The 21,734-nt window shown below is 41.8% G+C and overlaps 1 protein-coding gene across 2 annotated transcripts in view; it reads right to left on the reverse strand.

Annotated features, from left to right (window-relative positions):
- The window catches only part of GTF2F2 (general transcription factor IIF subunit 2), a 212,977-nt gene that overhangs the window by 46,277 nt on the left and 144,966 nt on the right, over positions 1–21,734 (reverse strand). For both annotated transcript variants that reach the window (XM_056555426.1, XM_056555425.1), the window contains one exon: positions 7,835–7,978. In XM_056555426.1, the coding sequence (XP_056411401.1) occupies positions 7,835–7,978 (144 nt within the window). The remainder of the gene's footprint in view (positions 1–7,834; positions 7,979–21,734) is intronic.

Here is a 21,734-nt window from a genome sequence, read left to right on the forward strand (position 1 = left end):
TTTCTGCTCTGTACATCCAAATCAGTCACTGTACATCCAAATCAGTGCAATTACTTCTCAGCCCCTTAAACTGACTATAGGGTACATAATTTTTCCACTGCCTTTCAAAGGATCTCTTGTAGTTCAACAGACTATTGGAGTCTACTTTTAAAGAAGGTATTTGTGAGTGTTAGTAATCCTTTAGGAAACAGGACCAGATCTTAGTACTCAATTTAATTCTTGGACCAATTAATTGTAAAAGTAAGACCCCAGTTGTTGTTATTGTTGATAAAATTTGTAAATTGTTGGTGGCTTAAGTCATCTTCGTTTTTTTATGCCCTGTTTGCTCTCACATACATAGGCCCATGGCTGTGCCAAACATCTGAAGGTACAGCAAGGTATTCAGAACACATTTTGTGTGTGAAGTCAATGCCTTTTAAACTAAATTCCCTCTGTATGGCTGGCATCATGGGGTTAAGATTTAAAATATTTTCAACCACTCAGTCCTATGTTGTGTAGGATGTTGCTATAGAGGGCGAAATATCAAATGTTACCCATTTGTACATGGCCAACTTCTGAATCTTTCAAATGGGATGGTTGTAAAGTAACATTTTTAAATTTGAATATCAAGGTTACAGGTTAATTAATCCCTGGGTGACCTGGAAGTTTTATTCCATATCTTTATGAACCTATAGGAGATGGTACAGGGGTGTGAAAAAAAAACTACTTGTCCAAGAGACTAAAGTGGAACACAATCTACTTATCCCTCAAGAAAATCCACTTGTCCTGGTAGATAAAATAATTTCAACCAAAGTAGTATGTAAATAAGTTCTTAGTTTTAGTTATTAGTTATATAGGTATTAGTTTCTGCACTTTTGTTTTTTCCTCATCGTCCTATAAAAGACATAACTCTTATTTTTCCATTGATCTAAAAGGGTTAATAGCTGGCCGCATGCCAGGCTTTTAGCGGTGGCCTCTGGCTACTGAATTCAGCCGGGGGCCACAGAGTATGGAGCGAGCTAGGAGCCCACTCCATACACCATGAGCGCCAGTGTTAGGTGCAGACTTGCGTCCCATGCAAGTCTGTGTCCGCTACTGCACCTCACACCGGCATTATAAAAAAATAAAAATAAAAGGGGGGGGGGGGGCACCCAATACAGGCCTAAATCTATGAAAAATTCACCTGCCTGGCCCCTTTACTGCATGTCCCAGGCGTAGGGTGATAGGATTTCCACATCCCTGTGGTAAAAGAAGGCCATAGCTGTAGTTCGGATTTTAAGGCCGTCTCTCTCATGAATAGATCGTTGATGACGTCAAATTCTAGCATATATTTGAATTTAGGATCACAGTCAAGTTTAAATAATATTGCTCATCAGATATTTAAGGCTTCCTCTATGTAGACTTCTCTATCCTGTATGACTAATACTGGCTCCTTTGTCCATTTGAGATCAGTTTTTTTAGGACCACTATTTACTTCTTGGTGATCTTGGTGCCCGTTTTCTCCCAAAAGCATTCCAATCCACGAACAGCGAAAAATGGTCAATTTTATCGGTAGGACAAAAAGAGAGCTCTTTATTCAGTGTTTTTTCTTCTATTTCTGTTATATCTGTGATATTTGGACAAATGTAATATTTTTATATTGTTTATGTCTTTTTCTCTTGGGTTTTCGATAGTTCCCTTTCTTGTTTCTTTTTCCTCTGTTACAAGCTTGCCCGAACATAATTATATGCAGATTTTGCATATGTTTTTACAAGGTAAGGAATACATTAAACAGTAACTAAAACAATTAAAAAAATCAATGTAACAGATATTACAATAAATCAAGACATAACTGCATCTGTGGCACTGTGAGGCTACATTCAGACTTAGTTTGATCTTGGTACTCAAATTAGGTAATAAAATACTGTGCAATACATTTGAAAAGCATTAACAAAGCCACATATACAGGTTACACCTGAGGCAATATCCATTCATAACCCTTGCAGATTTTACTGTGCTTTTTCAATAAAATATACAATATATCTGGTATGCCTGAATACCACTGCAACTAATGTAACACTTAAAGGGGTACTCCGGTGGAAAGCCATTTTTTTTTTAAATCAACTGGTGCCAGAAAGTTAAACAGATTTATAAATTACCTCTATTAAAAAATCTGCTGCTGTATGCTCCAGAGGAAGTTCTTTTCTTTTTGAATTTCTTTTCTGTCAAACTGAAGTGCTCTCTGCTAAGACCCCTGTCTGTGTCAGGAACTGTCCAGATCAGGAGCAAATCCTCATAGCAAACCTATCCTGGTCTGGACAGTTCCTGACCTGGGCAGAGAACACTGTGGTCAGGCAAAAAAGAACTATACAACTTCCAGTGGAGCAGAATTTTTAATAGAAGTCATTTACAAAATTGGTTTAACTTTTTGGCATCAGTTGATTTAAAACAAAAAATTTAAATAATTGTTTTCCACTGGAGTACCCCTTTAAATAGTTTTGAAACAACTGTCCTTATTTAAACATTTAAAACTTTCTAAAACTTTCTGCCTTGCTTGTTCAATAGTATGACCAGCATAGTTTTCAATTTTAGAACATAGAACAATATTTTGGTTTGCAGCTATGTCTTCTTTAAAAACTGAATGTTTTTTCCTTCAGTTCTATGAACTGGAAATATTAAGTAATGGAATATACTGGAGCTCAGCTCAAGGCTATTTTTTCCACAATGAACCTGAGGAAAACACAATAAAAGCAAGGGACCTGACCTTTTCATTCCTGTTTGCTGTTCCTATGTCCCTAAGTAATTCCTGTCAAACAGTGGATCTTTACCTAGAGTATACAAGCTATCTTATAGGCTCTCCCTGGGCTTTTTCTGCCTGTCACTCCACAAGACTGGCAACTCACTCAGGTCTTATGTGTAGACCTCAAATGTTATAGAAATGGCCCAGATCACTGGATTATATATACTGTAGTAAAAATAAAAAAAATAAAATAAAATAGAAAATACATACAAAAGTATAAGTAACAGACAGTACCATAAAAAAATCTAATTTACTACTACATTGAAATATATATGTTTAAGTTATGATGCTGTAGCAGTTTGGTCATTCCTAAAAGCATAGGTGAAGCATGGCAGATACCGGTATACTATGTGGGGTTACTACCAGTTAGCCTACACCATGTATGAGCAGCTATTAATTCAGTCCTTTAAAAGGTGCCCAAACACTTTCTAATAGCTGTTGGCCAAACTATCATCTGGCTGACAATTTTTGCGCTCCCACACATGTGGGCACATTCATACACATGTGGGGAACAATCAGTTAGGGCTGGACGGTATACCAGTTCATACCGAATACCAACATTTTTGGGCTGCACAATATGCATTTTTCCCATACTGCAATACCGGTTGGGCCCCTGCCCCTCGGCAATGAATGAATCAGCCCAGCGCTGCGCTGTCCCAACATCGCGGAACTAATCATATGTGACCCGCCAGCGTTGTTCTGCCCCCCCCCCCCCCCCCCCAATTAATTATCAGCCCAGTGGGGTACTTCTCACATATGTCAAGCACTGCCCTCCTACTGTTTGTTGGGGGCCACTGGCGCTGGAATTCACTGTACGCCAGTGGTCACCAATCTGCGGACCTCCAGATGTTGCAAAACTACAACACCCAGCATGCCTGGACTGCCAACAGCTGTCCGGGCATGCTGGGAGTTGTAGTTTTGCAACAGCTGGAGGTCCGCAGGTTTGAGACCACTTCTGTACACTGTATCCCTATGCCCGGGTTGCAAAAGATAAAGAAAATAAACTTTAACTTACCTACGTCGGCCAGCCGTCAGCCTATCACCGGCCGGAGCGATGTCCCGCCCCGGCCAGTGATAGGCTGAGCCCACTGTCATGTAAGAAGACCACTGATGAAGGGATTGACAGGCGGAGAGTTCATTCGAGTATAAGCCGTGGGGGGCGTTTTCTGCACAAAAAATCGTGCTGAAAAACTCTGCTTATACTCGAGTATATACGGTAAGTGGTTTTAACCCCTTAAGGACTAAACCCATTTTGACCTTAAGGACCAGGCCAATTTTATTTTTGCATTTTCGTTTTTTTCCTCCTTGTCTTCTAAAAATCGTAACTCTTTTATATTTTCATCCACAGACTAGTATGAGGGTTTTTTTTTTTTTTTTATGCGTGACCAGTTGTCCTGCGTAATGACATCAATCACTTTACCATAAAATGTATGGCGCAAGAACAAAAAAAAATACTATTTGTGTGGGGAAATTAAAAAGAAAACCGCAATTTTGCAAATTTTGGAAGGTTTAGTTTTCACACCGTATAATTTACGGTAAAAATTAGATGTGTTCTTTATTCTGTGGGCCAATTCGATTAAAATGATACTCATGATTATATACTTTGCTATTATTGTTGCGCAAAAAAAAAAAATCTCAAACTTTTTAACCAAATTAGTATGTTTAAAATCCTTCTATTTTGACGACCTATAACTTTTTCATTTTTCCGTATAAGTGGCGGTATGGGGGCTCATTTTTTGTACCATGATCTGCACTTTTTATTGATACCACATTTATGTATATAAAACTTATTTAATTTTTTTATTTTTTTTTATAAATGTGACAAAAAAAGCAGCAATTTTGTGTGTTTTTTATTTTATTTTTATTTTCAATTTCACACCGTTCACCGTACGGGATAAATAACATATTTTAATAGTTCGGACATTTACGCACGCGGCAAAACCATATATGTGTATTCATTTTTTTTCTTTTTTACACTATGTGGGTAAAATGGGAAAAAATTACATTTTACATTTTTATTGAGGGGAGGGGGAGGGGACCTCCGGCCGCCATGCTGCATGATCGGATCCCCGCAGCAGCGCTGCGGGCGATCCGATCATCCATTTAAAGTACCGCACTGCAACAGATGCCGTGATATGTATTGATCACGGCCTCCGAGGGGTTAATGGACATCCACGCGATTGCGGATGTCCGCCATTACCGGCGGGTCCCTGGCTGTTGATAGCAGTCGGGACCTGCCGCGCATGACATGAGCACCAGACTGGTACTCGCGGTCATGGCGGAGTGTAAAAGGTACGCCATGGTGCGTTAAGTACCACGGCACCATTACGTACATTTACGTCCATTGTCGTTAAGGGGTTAAAGCCCCAAAATGTCAATTCAATAAAGCAAGCCCTTATTTCTAAAAGTGAGAAATAGCAGCTATAAGCTATAAAACAAAAGAGCAGGTGCTTTTTCAAGGTCCAGTCCAACATAGAGGGTGTGAGGTGGAAACTTGCGACCCGTGCAGACTTGTGACCGCTCCTCCCTTCAGCTCTCCGAAGGATTCCGAAGCTTGAGCTGGGGGGGTGGGGGGAGGCAGAGCAGAGGTCGCAGGTCTGCATGGGAAAAATAAGCCACACCCCCCTAATCTCCCCCCTCCCGGAGGACGCAGGTCTGCATGGCAGAAAGAAGGCAGAGCAGGGGAGAGAGAAAGTACAAGGCTCCTCATCTCCCCTCCCTAATGATTTCTATGTGTGAAGGGGGACAAACTGCACAGGCTGGGGATGGGGGGGGACATCACAGACTGGGGATGATTTCTATGTGTGTAGGGGGACATACTGCAGGGGCTGAGGATAAGGGGGGGGACATCACAGACTGGAGATGATTTCTGTGTGTGTAGGGGGACATACTGCACGGGCTGGGGATAAGGGGGGGGGGACATCACAGACTGGGGATGATTTCTATGTGTGCCTACTGCGATGTGATGTCCCCCCCCCCCCCCTTATCCCCCACCCGTGCAGTATGTCCCCCTTCACACACAGAAATCATCCCCAGTCTGTGATGTCCCCCCCTTATCCCCCGTCCATGCAGTATGTCCCCCCTTCACACATAGAAATCATCCCCAGTCTGTGATGTCCCCCGTCCAGGCAGTATGTCCCCTTCACACATAGAAATCATCCCCAGTCTGTGATTCCGCCCCCTTTATCCCCCACCCTTGAAGTATGTCCCCCCCCCTTCACATATAGAAATCATCCCGTCTGTGATGTCCCCCCTCATTCCCAGCCCGTGCAGTATGTCCCCCCTTCACACACAGAAATCATCCCCAGTCTGTGATGTCCCGACCCCCCCCTTATCCCCAGCCCGTGCAGTAAGTCCCCCTTCACACATAGAAATCATTAGGGAGGGGAGATGGGGTAGCCATGTACTTCCTCTCTCCCCTGCTCTGGCCTCTTTTCCCCATGGAAACTTTCATCCTCCGAAGGCAGAGCAGGGGGAGGGGAGATGAGAAGCAGTGTATGTCCACTCTCCCCTGCTCTGCCTTCTTTCTGCCATGCAGATCTGCATCATCCGGGAGGGGGAGATGAGGGGGGCGTGGCTTGGGGTATGGCTTCTTTCTCCTGTGCAGACCTGTGTCCTCTGCTTTGCCTTCACTCCACCCAGCTCTAGCTTCGGAAACCTTCGGAGAGCTGAGGGGAGGCGCGGTCGCAAGTCTGCACGGGTTGCAAGTTTCCACCTCACACCGGCATACACAGAAAAACAAAAAAATCTGGTGTCCAAGGAATCAGCTTACCCTGGAACAGTGCAGTATGGGACATGTAGAACTGCATTGTACTGTATTGTAGACAGATGCTACTAGTAAGCCAAACAGTGCATGCAATTGAGTAATACAGGTGTTTCAGCAGTAAAAGTTCCAGCCATTCATATGTGCAAAGGATTGAGTAATCACTGTGCAGTGCCCAATATTCTTATCTCCTCCATGTTCCTGTACTGGAGTCTATACTACAAATCAGATTTGCCATATGAGCAGCCAGCCAGTAGCATCTCGAATGCAGCCTTTTTCCTGTCAATCTCTGCAGTCTGAGATATAACAACTTGTGAAATACGTAAGGCAGATTATAGAAACCTATATTAAAATATCTTCCATTATGACTGAGGAGTTATCAATGAAAAGAAGCTATAATGTACTTAGAAGACATGACATTGAGGTGTCAGGAGTCAAAAAAAAAGAGGTGCATGCCCCAAGCCTTAGTAATTATTATAGGAAATATAGCTGCATGTGCCTTCCAAGCCACACTCTGACATGGTTTAAGGTATAGGAAATAATATACACAGAAAACAGTATGAAGGAAAATATACAGTAGTCAGTGCTGGGCAAGCAGGATTTATTTTGTGTTTATGTTGTATATGAGTATGAGAGAGTGTTAAGGCGGTATTTGTTTTGGTGCTGTAAAATAATAACAGGAGAAGCCCCGTTTAAACTTTACTTCTGTATCCCTGTCTCTGACTGCTATTTTGCTGCTATTTGATTGGTTCTTCAGAGCTAATCTCCTATTTGTTGTCGGTGAAAGTAGACAAAGCCCAGGTCCAAGGCTCACATAGGCTGGGACAGCACAGAAGTCACAGCAGCACTTCAAGTAGTGAAAAAATGCCTAGCTTTAGTCCACCATAAAGTTAAAATAAAACAAACATTCCAGCTGCCAAAACCAGCATATCCCAAGCCAGCTTGAAAAAGACTGCACGTTGCAGCTGATATATATATATATTTTTTTTTATTTATTTTTTTTTATTTTTACATTTTGATAGAATAAAGCTACACATATTCTCACTACTTTGAGTGCAACAGTGACTTCCCTACAATCGCGCTAGTCTGTGTGTAATAAATATATTATATATACACATATATACAAACACACGCATACACACACCTACCACTATTTATGTTTTACAATATACTTATAAGGCTCTTTAAACACAAAGAATTTGAGAACCACAAAGAGGTGATCACAATGACTCCATAGGAAATGTGCATGTTGGCAGCTAATGAAGAACATACTGTCTACCATCCACACTCCTTTTTTCACCTTTGGTACTTACCACAGGCTGTTTTGTAATGTCGACTAGATCTTTAATGTTGTAATACTGATGTTTTTCAAAAGCAGAAAACAGCATGTCCAAAACCTGCTGCTTGTCTGCACGTGCCCGCTTTCCATCTTCTTTTTTCTTTTTTTCATATTCAATCTGCACAACAGATGAAAAGAAAAAGTTATATACATACATTAAATACAAACAAAAAACACCAATAAATAAATATAAATTAAGTTGATTAATTATATATATATATATATATATATATATATATATATATATATGCAATTAGGCTTCACAATGGTGCTTCAACTAAAAGGTGTTCCATAGTGTAAATATCACTGAATTAATGATTTTAACTGATCATAGTTTAATGTACACATGCATTGAAAAACATTTAAAGGGGGTATTCTTAAAGTTTTTTATTTGACTATGCTACAGGGGCTGTAAAGTTAGTGTAGTTCATAATATAGTGTCTGTACCTGTGTGTGACGGCTTTCTCACAATTCTTCTGTGATTTTCACCCCAATGTTTATTTTTAACAGCATACAAAATGACTGTTGTCTCAAATTTTTCCCAGGTTGCAATGTGGCCGAGACCTGACTCACTAGTCTGCTGATGACAGGGAGCCTCTCTGCTTCAATCTGCAACTAATGCAACAGCTGTAGGCACCCTGATTGAAAACCACAGTCCTTTGCAGCTCATTTATGTTTCAATGGGTGGGGTGGCTGATGTGTGGGAGGGATGAAAATGGAATTGTGGGATTTGTAGTCAAAAAAAGAAAAGTCAAACAGGAAATACCAGTTCACAAAAAGCTAGCCACAGTGTTATGGTAATCTCACAACATAGCCATTTAGCCCCAAGAAAAGTGCAGATCCTTCCTAAGCATGTCCATTACTGTCTACCAGGTATGTACTAAAATCACCTTATGGTGGATAACCCCTCTACAATTTGTAAATTACTTATATCAAACAAATCTTAATCCTTACTTATTATCTGCTGAAAACTACAGAGGAAATTATTTTCTTTTTGGAACACAGTGCTCTCTGCTGACATCACGAGCACAGTGCTCTCTGCTGACATCTCTGTCCAGAGCAGCATATGTTTGCTATGGGGATTTTCTCCTACTCTGGACAGTTCTTAAAATGGACAGAGATGTCAGCAGAGAGCACTGTGCTTGTGATGTCAGCAGACAGCTCTGTGTTCCAAAAAGAAAAATAATTTCCTCTTTAGTATTCAGCAGCTAATAAGTACTGGAAGGATTAGGATTTTTTAATAGAATTAATTTACAAATCTGTTTAACTTTCTGGCACCAGTTGATTTAAATGAAAAAAAGTTTTCCACCGGAGTACCCCTTTAATGGTCCACTGAAAATAAGCTGTCTGTCCTCCAGAGAGCAGGTAGAATGTCCAGTTGCAGGGACTCCCAGAGGTCAGATGTAACCAGCTGTGGGTTACCCAGAAGAGTAGATACAAATCCCTGCTACCACCCAGAAAATAACTCATTACTCCTTGTAACACTATGTTACAATTCTTTAGAAACATATACACTGTACTCATTGAAATACTATTCATGGTGTGACCCTTCATCTTATAAACCCATTATCTGCCATTATGTTATTTGGCTTTGTATAATAATTATGTAACACACCTTGACCTTTCCAAAAGCGTAGAGTTGTGGCTTTTTAAAATCACTGCAATGAATATAATGTATTATTTACTCATACAGGGCATCTTCTCAACAGCCCTGTTCTCTTTAATCATGAATCTTCACCCCGGCTCAGTCCCTGTATGAAACCGGATGGCTCATCTGTCCATACTGGCTGTTTATAGAGGAGCAACATGACATAGGTGGCAAGCCTTTTTAAGGACTATTTATCAAGCTTTTTTATAGTAAGATTTTCCTTGTTGCCCATAGCAACTTTAAAAAGAAAGTTGCCACATAACCCCTTCAAAAGACTACCGTATATACTCGAGTATAAGGCTGGGTTCACACCACGTTTTTCAAATACGGTAACCGTATAGGGTTTTCCGCAAAAAAAACGTATACAACCGTATCCGAAACCGTATGCATAGAGAATGCATTGCATCCGTTTTGCCTCGGATACGGTTTTGCAGATTTTTCAACCGTAGGCAAAAACGCTGTCGACCACGTTTTTGCCTCCGGTTGGAAAACCGTATGCGGTTCTTTTAACATTGTTGTCTATGAGAACCGTACACAGAATTTCAGAATACGGTTGCACGCGGTTTTTGTAATCCGTTTTTGGAGTTGACACATGCGCAGATTGGAATTTCAATAGAACAATAGTAACTTTATTAAATTGCTGGAAAACTAATTCCAACAAAGTAGCAAAACCGTTGGCAAAAACTGATTCAAACGGATAGAACCGTACATACGTTGTGGAACCGTATACGGGGAAAAACCGTATACGTTTTAATTTGGAGTCCTACGGTTGTATACGGTTTTTGCCATACTTTTTTTTAGCGGAAAACCGTATACGGTAACCGTATTTGAAAACGTGGTGTGAACCCAGCCTAAGCCGAGTTTTTCAGCATGATTTTTCGTGCTGAAAACGCCCCCCCTCTGCTTATACTCGAGTGAACTCTCCGCCTGTCAATCCTTTCTCAGTGGTCTTCAACCTGCGGACCTCCAAAGGTTTCAAAACTACAACTCCCAGCATGCCCGGACAGCCGATGGCTGTCCGGGCATGCTGGGAGTTGTAGCTTTGCAACATCTGGAGGTCCGCAGGTTGAAGACCACTGATGAAGGGAATGACCGGTGATGATGGGGGGGGGGGGGGATGATGACGGGGGGTCTGGATGATTACATGGGGGGGGGATGGTGTATTTCCCACCCTAGGCTTATAGTCGAGTCAATAACTTTTCCTCGGTTTTTGGGGTGAAATTAGGGGCCTCGGCTTATATTCGGGTCGGCTTATACTCGAGTTTATATGGTAGTGCTGGGCTTTATACCGGTATGAACCAGATACCGTTTTTTCCACTGTATGGATTTTTGCCCATACCGCTATACCGGTCGGGCCGCTCCCCCACCCTCCGAGTCAATAAAAAAAATTAAACTTACCCGTAATGGGGGTGGTCCGAGCCATCCATCCTTCCTGTAGTGTCCGGCGGCATTCCGGGTGGAGGGTGAACCGGTCCGGGCTGTCCTTCTCTGGGGGTCCTCTTCTCCACTCCGGGCAGGCTCCGGCCTAGTACGCTGCATAGACGCCGCTACGCTGTGATGTCAGGTGCGTCGCTGCGCACGGACATCACTGCGCAGCGGCATCTATGCAGCGCTACTAGGCCGGAGCCTGCCCGGAGTGGAGAAGATGACCCCCGGAGAAGAAGGACAGCCCGGACCGGTTCACCCTCCACCCGGAATGCCGCCGGACTCTACAGGAAGGATGAATGGCCCGGACCACTCTCCCCGGACGGTCCCTGCAGCAACTGGGAAGGTGAGTCAGGGGTCTGCATAATATACTATACCTACAGTAGGCCCTCCAGCTGTTGCAAAACTACAACTCCCAGCATGCCCGGACAGCCAACGGCTGTCCGGGCATGCTTGGAGTAGTAGTTTTGCAACAGCTGGAGGCACCCCTAGTTGGGAAACACTTACCTATACTATACACTACTATATAGTCCAACATGCTGGGAGTTGTAGTTTTGCAACAGCTGGAGGCTGTAGGGTTGTTTGTTACATCTATTTAAAAGGGTACTACACTGCCCCAGTGTTCAGATCATTTAGTTCCAAAAGCCCATTTAGTTCCGCTACGCCACCTCAATGCAAGTCTCAATGTAAAAAAAAAAATAAATACCGTGATACTCATTTTTGGTCATATCGCCCAGCACTAATAGATGGTATATATTTTTTCATCACACGTAGATGTAATTGTGCTACATTACAGTGTGTGTGTATATCTATCTATCTATCTCTCGCTATAATATATATATATATATATATATATATATATATATATATATTATATTTTATCTTCTATCTCAATACAACTCGCATAGTCCTACAATATAATCTATGCATGTTCACAAGTGATATCGTCTTTGCACATCCATCCATTTATCACAACAAATTAGCGTATACATATTACTAACTTACGCCATATTTGCATCACTCAGAGGCTCTGTTATTATTACATTATAGAGCAGACTGCCTTGTAAAAACAAATACAGATGCTAATTGTAGAAAACTGGCACCCGCTGCCTGACAGAAAAAAGCTAAAGGGAACATCAGATGAGAAAAACCACAAATATGAAAATAGAAAATTTGCCTACATAAAGGAATAAATGAATGTGATTGTATTTGTAAATGATTAACGTTAGGCAGAAAGAGACGACATGACTATCTAATAAAGATATCAATCAACTAAATACAGTTAGCGTGAGTCAATTTTGCATGTGGAGAACACATTTAAAGTGGGCATATTCATAAGTGCCCAGCTTAGCGCCACTTAGCAACACTCCAACTTAATGACATCTTTTGTATGCAAATGGAATACATCATCCTTTTGCAGCCAGTCATGGAAGAAGCCTCAAAGCTAATTGGGGATGCATGACTTAAACAATAAGGACTGCCACGTAAGGCCGCTAAAAGTTATCAGAGAACTGTGAGATTCAGTGAACGTTATCTTCAGCCAATTTGCCGGCCTGGATGGCATTTACAACTAATTCTCAGAGAGCAGTGATGTAGCAGAGCCTGTACAGAGCTATTAATGAGAGGGAATCTTCTGTGTGATCTCATACTTAATAATGAGATTCCAACAGCAGCTCGACATTTCTCTATACACTGCTGTGCGATCGGGACTAAAATCTATACGCCAAAAAGGGCACTATTGTAACCCACATCCACCACAGAGGTCTGAATATCAGTGGTTACTCCATCACAATGTCCTTTGGCCTCGCCTGATAGTATATTTACTATATATTTGAAGTTCCAATGACCTAATTATGCAACATGATTTCTTACAGCTTTGTTCATCTGTTATTCTTACTAGAAATGTATAACTAAATAGACAATAAGGCGTTGCAAGTTGTGGAGTGTGTCGCTTCGTCATCAGCTTTGAATGGATAATCTTAGACAGTGCAGCTGGTAACACCAAGTTGTCTATTTAGTCATACATTTCTATACAGAATAAGAGGAATAGCACTATTGGGGGGGGGGGGGGGGGGGGAAGGTTCCAGAGTTATTTCCTGGTGAACATTTATACCTGCTAAAACACTCAGGTCAGAAGAGGCCACAGATGCTTATTAATATATCAAGGTCTTACTACTTGGAATCCCTCTCTGGGATAAGATTGTCTAATAGTCAAAAGTCCTTCAATAAATATAAAATAAAAAGATTTAAATATGTCTGTCAGCAGATTTGACCCCTCTAAACTGGAAAAGCACTTGATGGATAAAAGGGGTAAAACGGTGATAACCAATTTTCATTTCTATTATTGTTGCTTTCCAAGAGCCACAACTTTTTGCTTCTCTGTTAACACAGTCCTTTAACCCCTTGGGGACAGAGCCCATTATGACCCTAAGGACGGGAGCATTTTTTTCAAATCTGACCTCTATCAGTTTATGTATTAAAAACTCTGGGATGCTTTCACTTATGAATTTGATTCCGAGATTGTTTTTTTTCCGTGACATATTCTACTTTATGTTAGTGGTAAATTTTCGTCAATACTTGCATCATTTCTTGGTGAAAAAAGAAACATTTCAGATTTTTTTTTAAAAGTTAGCATTTTTCTAATTTTGAAGCTCTCTGCTTGTAAGGAAAAGGGACATGACAAATAAATTACATATTGATTCACATATACAATATGTTAACTTTATGTTTGCCTCATAAAATTGACATGTTTTTACTTTTGAAGACATCAAAGTATAGCAGCAATTTTTCACGAAAATTTCAAAATCCGAATTTTTCAGGGACCAGTTAAGTTTAGAAGTGAATTTGAGGGTCTTTCTGTTGTAAAGACCCTTATGAAAACTGCACCCCTCAAAATATTCAAAATGACATTCAAAAAGTCTGTTAACCCTTTAGGTGTTTCACTGGAATAACAGCAAAATGGAGGAGAAAAATCAAAATCTCCATTTTTTACACTAACATGTTATTGTAGCCCCATTGTTTTCATTTTTACAAGGGGTAAAAAGGTAAAAAGGCCCCCTAAAACTTTTAATTCATTTTCTCTCGAGTAAGGAAATACCTCATATGTGGATGTAAAGGGCTCTGTGGATGCACTAGAGGGCTCAGAAGGGAAGGAGCAAATTTTGGAAACTACACGCCTCAATGAACGTAACAAGGGGTAAATTGAGTCGTTATACCCCACAGGTGATTGACGAACTTTCATTAAAGTGGGACGTGAAAATAAAAAATTGGATTTTTAACACTAAAATGCTAGTGTTACCCCAAACTTTTCATTTTCACAAGGAGCAAATATTGATTAATAAATAGCACTGTACCTAACAGGTTCTATGTACAAAAAGACATGAGTATGTAAAAGTATCAAATATTGTACTCAAATTATAATATAAGGAACCTGGTACTAAAAAGGCTTCATATATGAACTCCAAAAAGTTAGAATCAAACCCTAAGGATATGGAGTCATTTCAAATTTGGCTAAAAAATATATTTTTTATTGGATCACATTAAAAGCAGAACAAATGGGAAAAGACTAACACGGGTGGAGGATAGGACAAACAATGGCGTCACTACTGCCAGCACATGTAAACATTATAAAAGGTGCAAACAAGAGAGGCAACAGGTAAACTGTGCATGTTAATAAAAGGACATCAGTCTCAAAATGCAAGAAATACAGTACAAACCTCAAAACAAAGTAAATAAAGTGCAGGAGTGCAACAGGAGTGACGCCACCCCAACGTACATTTCGTCGATATCCTTCGTCCTGGAATGACTCCATATCCTTAGTGTTGGATTTTCACAAGGAGTAATAGGAGAAAATGCCCCCAAAATTTGTAACTCCATTTCTCTCGAGTAAAGAAATACTTCAAATATGGATATAAAGTACTCTGTGGGTGCACTAGAGGGCTTTTGGAGAGCGAATTTTGCTGAAATGGTTTTTGGGGGGCATGTCGCATTTAGGAAGCCCCTCATGATGCCAGAGCAGTAAAAAAGGTAACAAGGGGTAAAGTGAGCCTTAACACCCCCCCCCCATGTGACCCCATTTTGGAAACTACACCCCTCACAGAAATAATAAGGGGTGCAGTGAGCATTCACACCCCACTGGCGTTTGACAGATCTTTGTAACAGTGGACTGTGGAAATGAAAAGTTACATTTTTCATTTTCACGGACCAATTTTCCAAAAATCTGTCAGACACCTGTGGGGTGTAAATGCTCATTGTACCCCTTACTACAATCCGTAAGGGGTGTGGTTTCCAAAATGGGGTCACATGTGTGTGGGGGGGGGTCCACTGATTTGGCACCATGGGGGCTTTTTAAATACACATGGCCTTCAATTCCAGCCTAATTCTCTCTCCAAAAGCCCAATGGCGCTCCTTCTATTCAGAGCCTTGTAGTTCGCCCACAGAGCACTTTACCTCCACATATGGGGTATTTCCATACTCAGAAGAAATGGGGTTACAAATTTTGGGAGGCTTTTTTCCTATTACCCCATGTGAAAATGAAAAATTTGGGGTAACACCAGCATTTCAGGGGAAAAAAAAAACTAATTTTAAATTTTCAGATCCAACTTTAACGAAAATTTGTCAAAGACCTGTGGGGTGTTAAGGCTCACTTATACCCCTTGTTACATTGCTTGAGGGGTGTAGTTTCCAAAATGGGGCCAAAGGTGTTTTTTTTTTTGTGTTTATGTCAGAACTGCTGTAACTATCAGCTACCCCTGTGCAAATCACCAATTTAGACCTCAAATGTACATGGTGCTCTCTCACTCCTGAGCCATGTTGTGCGACCGCAGAGCATTTTACGCCCACATATGTGGTATTTCTGTACTCAGGAGAAATTGCGTTACACATTTTAGGGGTCTTTTTCATTTTCACAAGAGGTAAAAGGAGAAATATGTAGAAGGAAACCCACTGTAAACCCGCCCGTGTGAATGTACCCTGTACTTCAGCTGTTGCAAAATTACAACTCCCAGAATGCACTGACAATACATGCTGGGAGTTGTAGTTTTGCAACAGCTGTAGGCACACTGGTGGGGAACCACTGAGTTAGGCACCAGACTCTAGCTCAGGGATTCCAACCCATGTGCATCCAGCTGTTGCAAAACTACAACTCCCAGCATGTACGGTCTGTCAGTGCATTCTGGGAGTTGTAGTTTTACAACAACTGGAGGCACACGTGCTGGAATCACTGAGTTAGGAAACAGATTCTAGCTCAGTGTTTCCCAACCAGTGTGCATACAGCTGTTGCAAAACTACAACTCCCAGAATGCACTGACAGCCGAAAGGCATGCTAGGAGTTGTAGTTATGCAACAACTGGGAAAGAACAGTTTTGAGACCGCTAAGTAGTGGTCTCCAAACTTTAGCCCTCCAGATGTTGCAAAACTACAACTCCAAGCATGCCCATCCTGTCCAGGCATGCTGGGAGTGGTAGTTCAGCAACATCTGAAGGGCCAGATATTGCAGAACTACACCACCCAGCATCCCTGACTGTCTGGGCATGCTGAGAGTTGTGGTTTTGGAGATCAAACTGTGCTACTTCAGATGTAAGCCCTCCATCCCCAACAGGTTACTGCCATTGAAAAATTCATCCTGCAAAAACAAGAGTCTTAAAGGGGTACTCCGGTGTAAAACTTAATTTTTCTTTTTGGAACACAGAGCTCTCTGCTGACATCACAAGCACAGTGTTCTCTGCTGACATATCTGTCCGTTTTAGGAACTGTCCAGGCCAGCATGTGTTTGCTATGGGAGATTTATCCTACTCTGGACAGTTCCTAAAATGGACAGAGATGTCAGCAGAGAGCACTGTGCTTGTGATGTCAGCAGAGAGCACTGTGTTCCAAAAAGAAAATAATATCCTCTGTAGAATTCAGCAGCTAAGTACTGGAAGGATTAAGATTTTTTTTTTATAGAAGTAATTTACAAATCTGTTTAACTTTCTGGCACCAGCTGACAAAAAAAAAAAAAAAAAGTGTTTTCCACCGGAGTACTCCTTTAAGACTTGTTTTTGCAGGATGAGTATTTCAATGGCATGCTTTATTTTGCCATGCTATGTATTAAGAAACTGCTTTCAGACACCAAAGTAACCACTTAGCATGGGAGTATTAAGTGCAAAAAGCAAAAACTAGAAAATTTTACTTTTGGGAATCTGAGGAAGAGAGTCAAATAGTTTCCTAGTTCATGCCTTAGTGGTGGTCTCACAGAAACCACAGAAGCTTGCAAGCCCCGGGGACTTAATTTTTCCTGCCAATGGTCGCCATAACTAGCTATTCATTTTCCCTGCAGGTGCAATTTCGAGGTACCGTATAGGATTTATGGGCAGGAAAAGTCTGTATGAGAGGACACTTTGGGGGAGATTTATCAAAAACTGTCTAGAGGAAAAGTTACTGAGTTGTCCATAGCAACCAATTGGATCTCTCATTTCTTTTTTAGAGGCCTTTTCAAATATGAAAGAAACAAAATGATTGGTTGCTATGGACAACTCAGTAACTTTTATTCTGGACAGGTTTTGCTAAATTTACCCCATAATCTCTTGAGCAAGTAAATGTACAATGGACAAAGAAATTAAAAAAATTGAGTTTACTTTTTTTTTTAGCCTCTGGTTATTCTAATGCTCCTTTTATTTTGTTGACTATGGGGGTGAATTTAAGCACCATTTACTGATACATTCTGCAATCGGGTGTTGATCTCGCAGCACGAGATCTGTGTCTTCACGTTATTATAGTAAATTATACATTATAATGAAAGTCAAGCTCCTATTATGACTAATGCTCTTGCACAATGATGGTCTCTTCCTTTTCTGAATTCTTTAATATATTTTATGGAAATTAATTTAATGGAATGACCTCATGAGAATAAATGGATTAAATATTAGCTCCTTGCAAATGTGTTCTGCATTCTTATGGCATAATTCCAAACAGCTTGAAAAGACTGTATACACTCCTTTGTCCGACCTGGTGTTTTTGTTTTCCATTCTAGGTCTAAATTTCAGATAAATTGACTTAACTTGAAGTATAAGTTGGGGATCCCAAGAAACAAACTTATTCTTCAAAATACTGCCATGTGACAAGCTGCTAAAGGAAAATAACACTGTGTAAAGCCATGTAAATTTTAACCACACCTCAAAGATCTCACCATATCATATGGTGCATAATGATTGAAGACAGAATGGTTAGAAAAAATGCTGAATTTTATTGCAATATAAAAAGAAGCACCAATTAAATGTTCCACCACTGGGCCCTAGTAGTAGATGATATATGGTAGTGATCACTGATTTGTACCGGCACGGCGATGGTTAATCACATAAAAAATGTCCCAATTAGGAATCCACTAGTTGTATTGGATCCAGATAGTATACAAATAGAATACAGTTCTTAATGGGGTATTCCGGGCAAAAGCATCTTATCCCCTAAAGGATAGGGGATAAGATGTCTGATCACGGGGGGGCCCACCACTGGGATCCCCCACGATCTCCCTGCAGCAGCCCGCATTCTTTGCGTAGCTGCGTCTGCAGTTTCGGAAACCGCCGGGATTCCGAGACGGGCACGTGACATCACGCCACGCCCCCTCCATTCATTTCTATGGGAGGGGACGTAACGGCCGCAACGCCCCTCCCATAGACATGAATGGAGGAGGCGTGGCGTCATGTCCCCGTCTCTGAAGCCTGGCGGTTTTCGAAACAGCAGACACCGCTACGCATATAATGTGGGCTGCTGCAGGGAGATTGCGGGGGTCCCAGCGGCGGGCCCCCTGCGATCAGACATCTTATCCCCTATCCTTTCGATAGGGGATAAGATGATTTTGCCCGGAATACCTCTTTAAGTATGAAATAAAAGTTTTTGTATGTGGGAGCACCCGTGCAGACTCGCTGATGCTGTAATTGAGACTGATATATTCACTCACCAGTGTGGCCCCATTCTGCGACAGACCACGTGGATGTAATAGGTATTTTAACACTGGGAGGATTGTTTGCGGAGACAGGCGGTGGTGTGCTGTGTTTCTATGAGTACCGACGGCAGATGTTGCATCCAGGGCTCCAGCAGGAGCAGGATAATCGTCGGACTGGGGCTCTGGCGGGAGCGCACTGTTCGCAAACCAAATCTGGCTGGAGCTCCGGCAGATAGAGAATTGAAATTTGCGGTCTCACTTGCAGCGGGTCACGTCAGCAGCTGTTAGAAGCTCTGAAGATGGATGAGTCCTGGATGGCTTGAACAGTGGTTCCTCGGGAATGCCGTTGGTGCTGTATATATGTTATATCTAGATGCGTTTCAGGGTACTTAAAATATCTCTATGACCCCTTCCTCATTGGATAAACTTTATAACGATCTGGAAAGTTCCTGACATGGACAGAGCTGTCAGCAGAGAGCACTGTTGTCAGGCGGGAAAGAACTTCACAAATGTCTCTGAAGTATATCTGTAGTTTAAGCAGCTCATAACTACTAGAGGGGAAAGCCTACCAAAAGAGGCACTTTATGTGTCAAAACATAAAAAATCCAAAAAGACTAAGGATCAGGTATCTTGATATTCCAGATGCTACCAAGCATCCTATACCCTCCACCCGTGAGGAGATTAAAATACACTGCTCAAAAAAAAAAAAAAAAAAAAAAAAGGGAACACTAAAGATAACACATTCTAGATCTGAATGAATGAACTAATCGTATGAAATACTTGCATCTTTATAAAGTTGAATGTGCTGACAACAAAATCACACAAACATTATCAATGGAAATCAAATGTATCAACCCATGGAGGTCTGGATATGGAGTCAAACTCAAAATCAAAGTGGAAAACCACACTACAGACTGTAAAGTCCTTAAAACAAGTCAAAATGAGGCTCCATAGTGTGTGTGTGGACTCTACGTGCATGCATGACCTCCCTACAATGCATGGGCATGCTCCTGATGAGGTGGCGGATGGTCTGAGGGATGTCCTCCCAGACCTGGACTAAAGCATCCGACAACTCCTGGACAGTCTGTGGTGCAATGTGGCGGTTGATTGAGCGAGACATGATATCCCAGATGTGCTCAATCGGATTCACGTCTGGGGAACGGGCGGGCCACACTCCAGCCACAGGAGGTCTAGCATTGTCCTGCATTAGGAGGAACTCAGGGCCAACAGCACCAGCATATGGTCTCACAAGCAGTTTGAGGATCTCATCTCGGTACCTAATGTTAGTCAGGCTACCTCTCGCAAGCACATGGAGGGCTGTGCAGCCCCCCCAAAGAAATGCAACCCCACACCATTACTGACCCACCGCCAAACCAGTCATGCTGGAGGATGCTGCATGCAGCAAAATGTTCTCCACGGCGTCTCCAGACTGTCAAGTCTGTCACATGTGCTCAGTGTGAACCTGCTTTCATCTGTGAAGAGCACAGGGTGCCAGTGGCGAATTTGCCAATCTTGGTGTTCTCTGGCAAATGCCAAACGTACTGCACAGTGTTGGGCTGTAAGTACAACCCCAACCTGTTGACGTCGGTCCCTCATACCACCCTCATGGAGTTTGTTTCTGTCCGTTTGAGTGGACACATGCACATTTATGGCCTGCTGGAGGTAATTTTGCAGGGCTCTAGCAATGCTCCTCCTCCTTGCACAAAGGCAGATGTAGTGGTCCTGCTGCTGGGTTGTTGCCCTCCACGGCCTCTTCCATGTCTCCTGATGTACTGGCCTATCTCCTGGTAGCGCCTCCATGTTCTGGACACTACGCTGACAGACACAGCAAACCTTCTTGCCACAGCTCGCATTGATGTGCCATCCTGGATGAGCTGCACTAACTGAGCCACTTGTGTGGTATGTAGATTCTGTCTCCTGCTACGACTAGAGTGAAAGAACCGCCAGCATTCAAAAGTGACCAAAACATCAGCCAGGAAGCATAGGAACTGAGAAGCGGTCTATGGTCACCACCTGCAGAACCACTCATTTATTGGGGGTGTCTTGCTAATCGCCTATAATTTCCACCTGTTGTCTGTTCCATTTGCACAACAGCATGTGAAATTGATTGTCAATCAGTGTTGCTTCCTGAGTGGACAGTGTGATTTCACAGAAGTGTCATTGACTTGGAGTTACATTGTGTTGTTTAAGTGTTCCCTTTATTTTTTTGAGCAGTGTACAATGGGTTTTCTAAGGCTTCTGCCAGATCAAAGCCGAATTCTTTTGATACCTCCCCTTATCAATCTTCCTCTGATGAGGTTGTCATTTTTGTCAAATACGAGTAGGTGTCAGACGAGGGTGATGAGCTTTTGGGTGTGTACGACCCTATATCTATGGTCCTAGATAGCGCTGGCAAACCTTATTTTGACCCAGGGTCAATTAAACATCCAAGATCTGGGGAGTGGATACCGCATCCACAAGTTACAACATTTCTTAACATTTGGGTTAGAAAACCTATGAATTGGGTGGCCAGAAATAAATTATGTTCAGAATGCCCCCGTCCTACCCTTCCCCATAAATTGACCAACACCCGGATCTTAATCCCATTCTTGTTAAATACTTAAACAAATCTGGGAAGAACCCCAAGTAAGGGGTAGAACGCTTTTTTTAGAGTAATTCAAGACAGTCTTTTAGACTTCTTCTGCCCCTTGACAAAGATTCTTGATATATCCGAAGAATCCGCCTCTACAGGAAATCCAGTTAATCTGGAAGTTTTAAAAGAATGGGCCCAAAGGATTTTATGCTTATTCGGTAATGTTAACTCCTCCATATGTACCAAAATAAAGGTGTCCGTTTTGATGAAATTGTATCCTCAGCTGATCAACCTTGCCATTTATGAATCCA

This window comes from Hyla sarda, chromosome 2 (assembly GCF_029499605.1).
Source record: "Hyla sarda isolate aHylSar1 chromosome 2, aHylSar1.hap1, whole genome shotgun sequence".
NCBI classification, from domain to species: Eukaryota; Metazoa; Chordata; class Amphibia; order Anura; family Hylidae; genus Hyla; species Hyla sarda.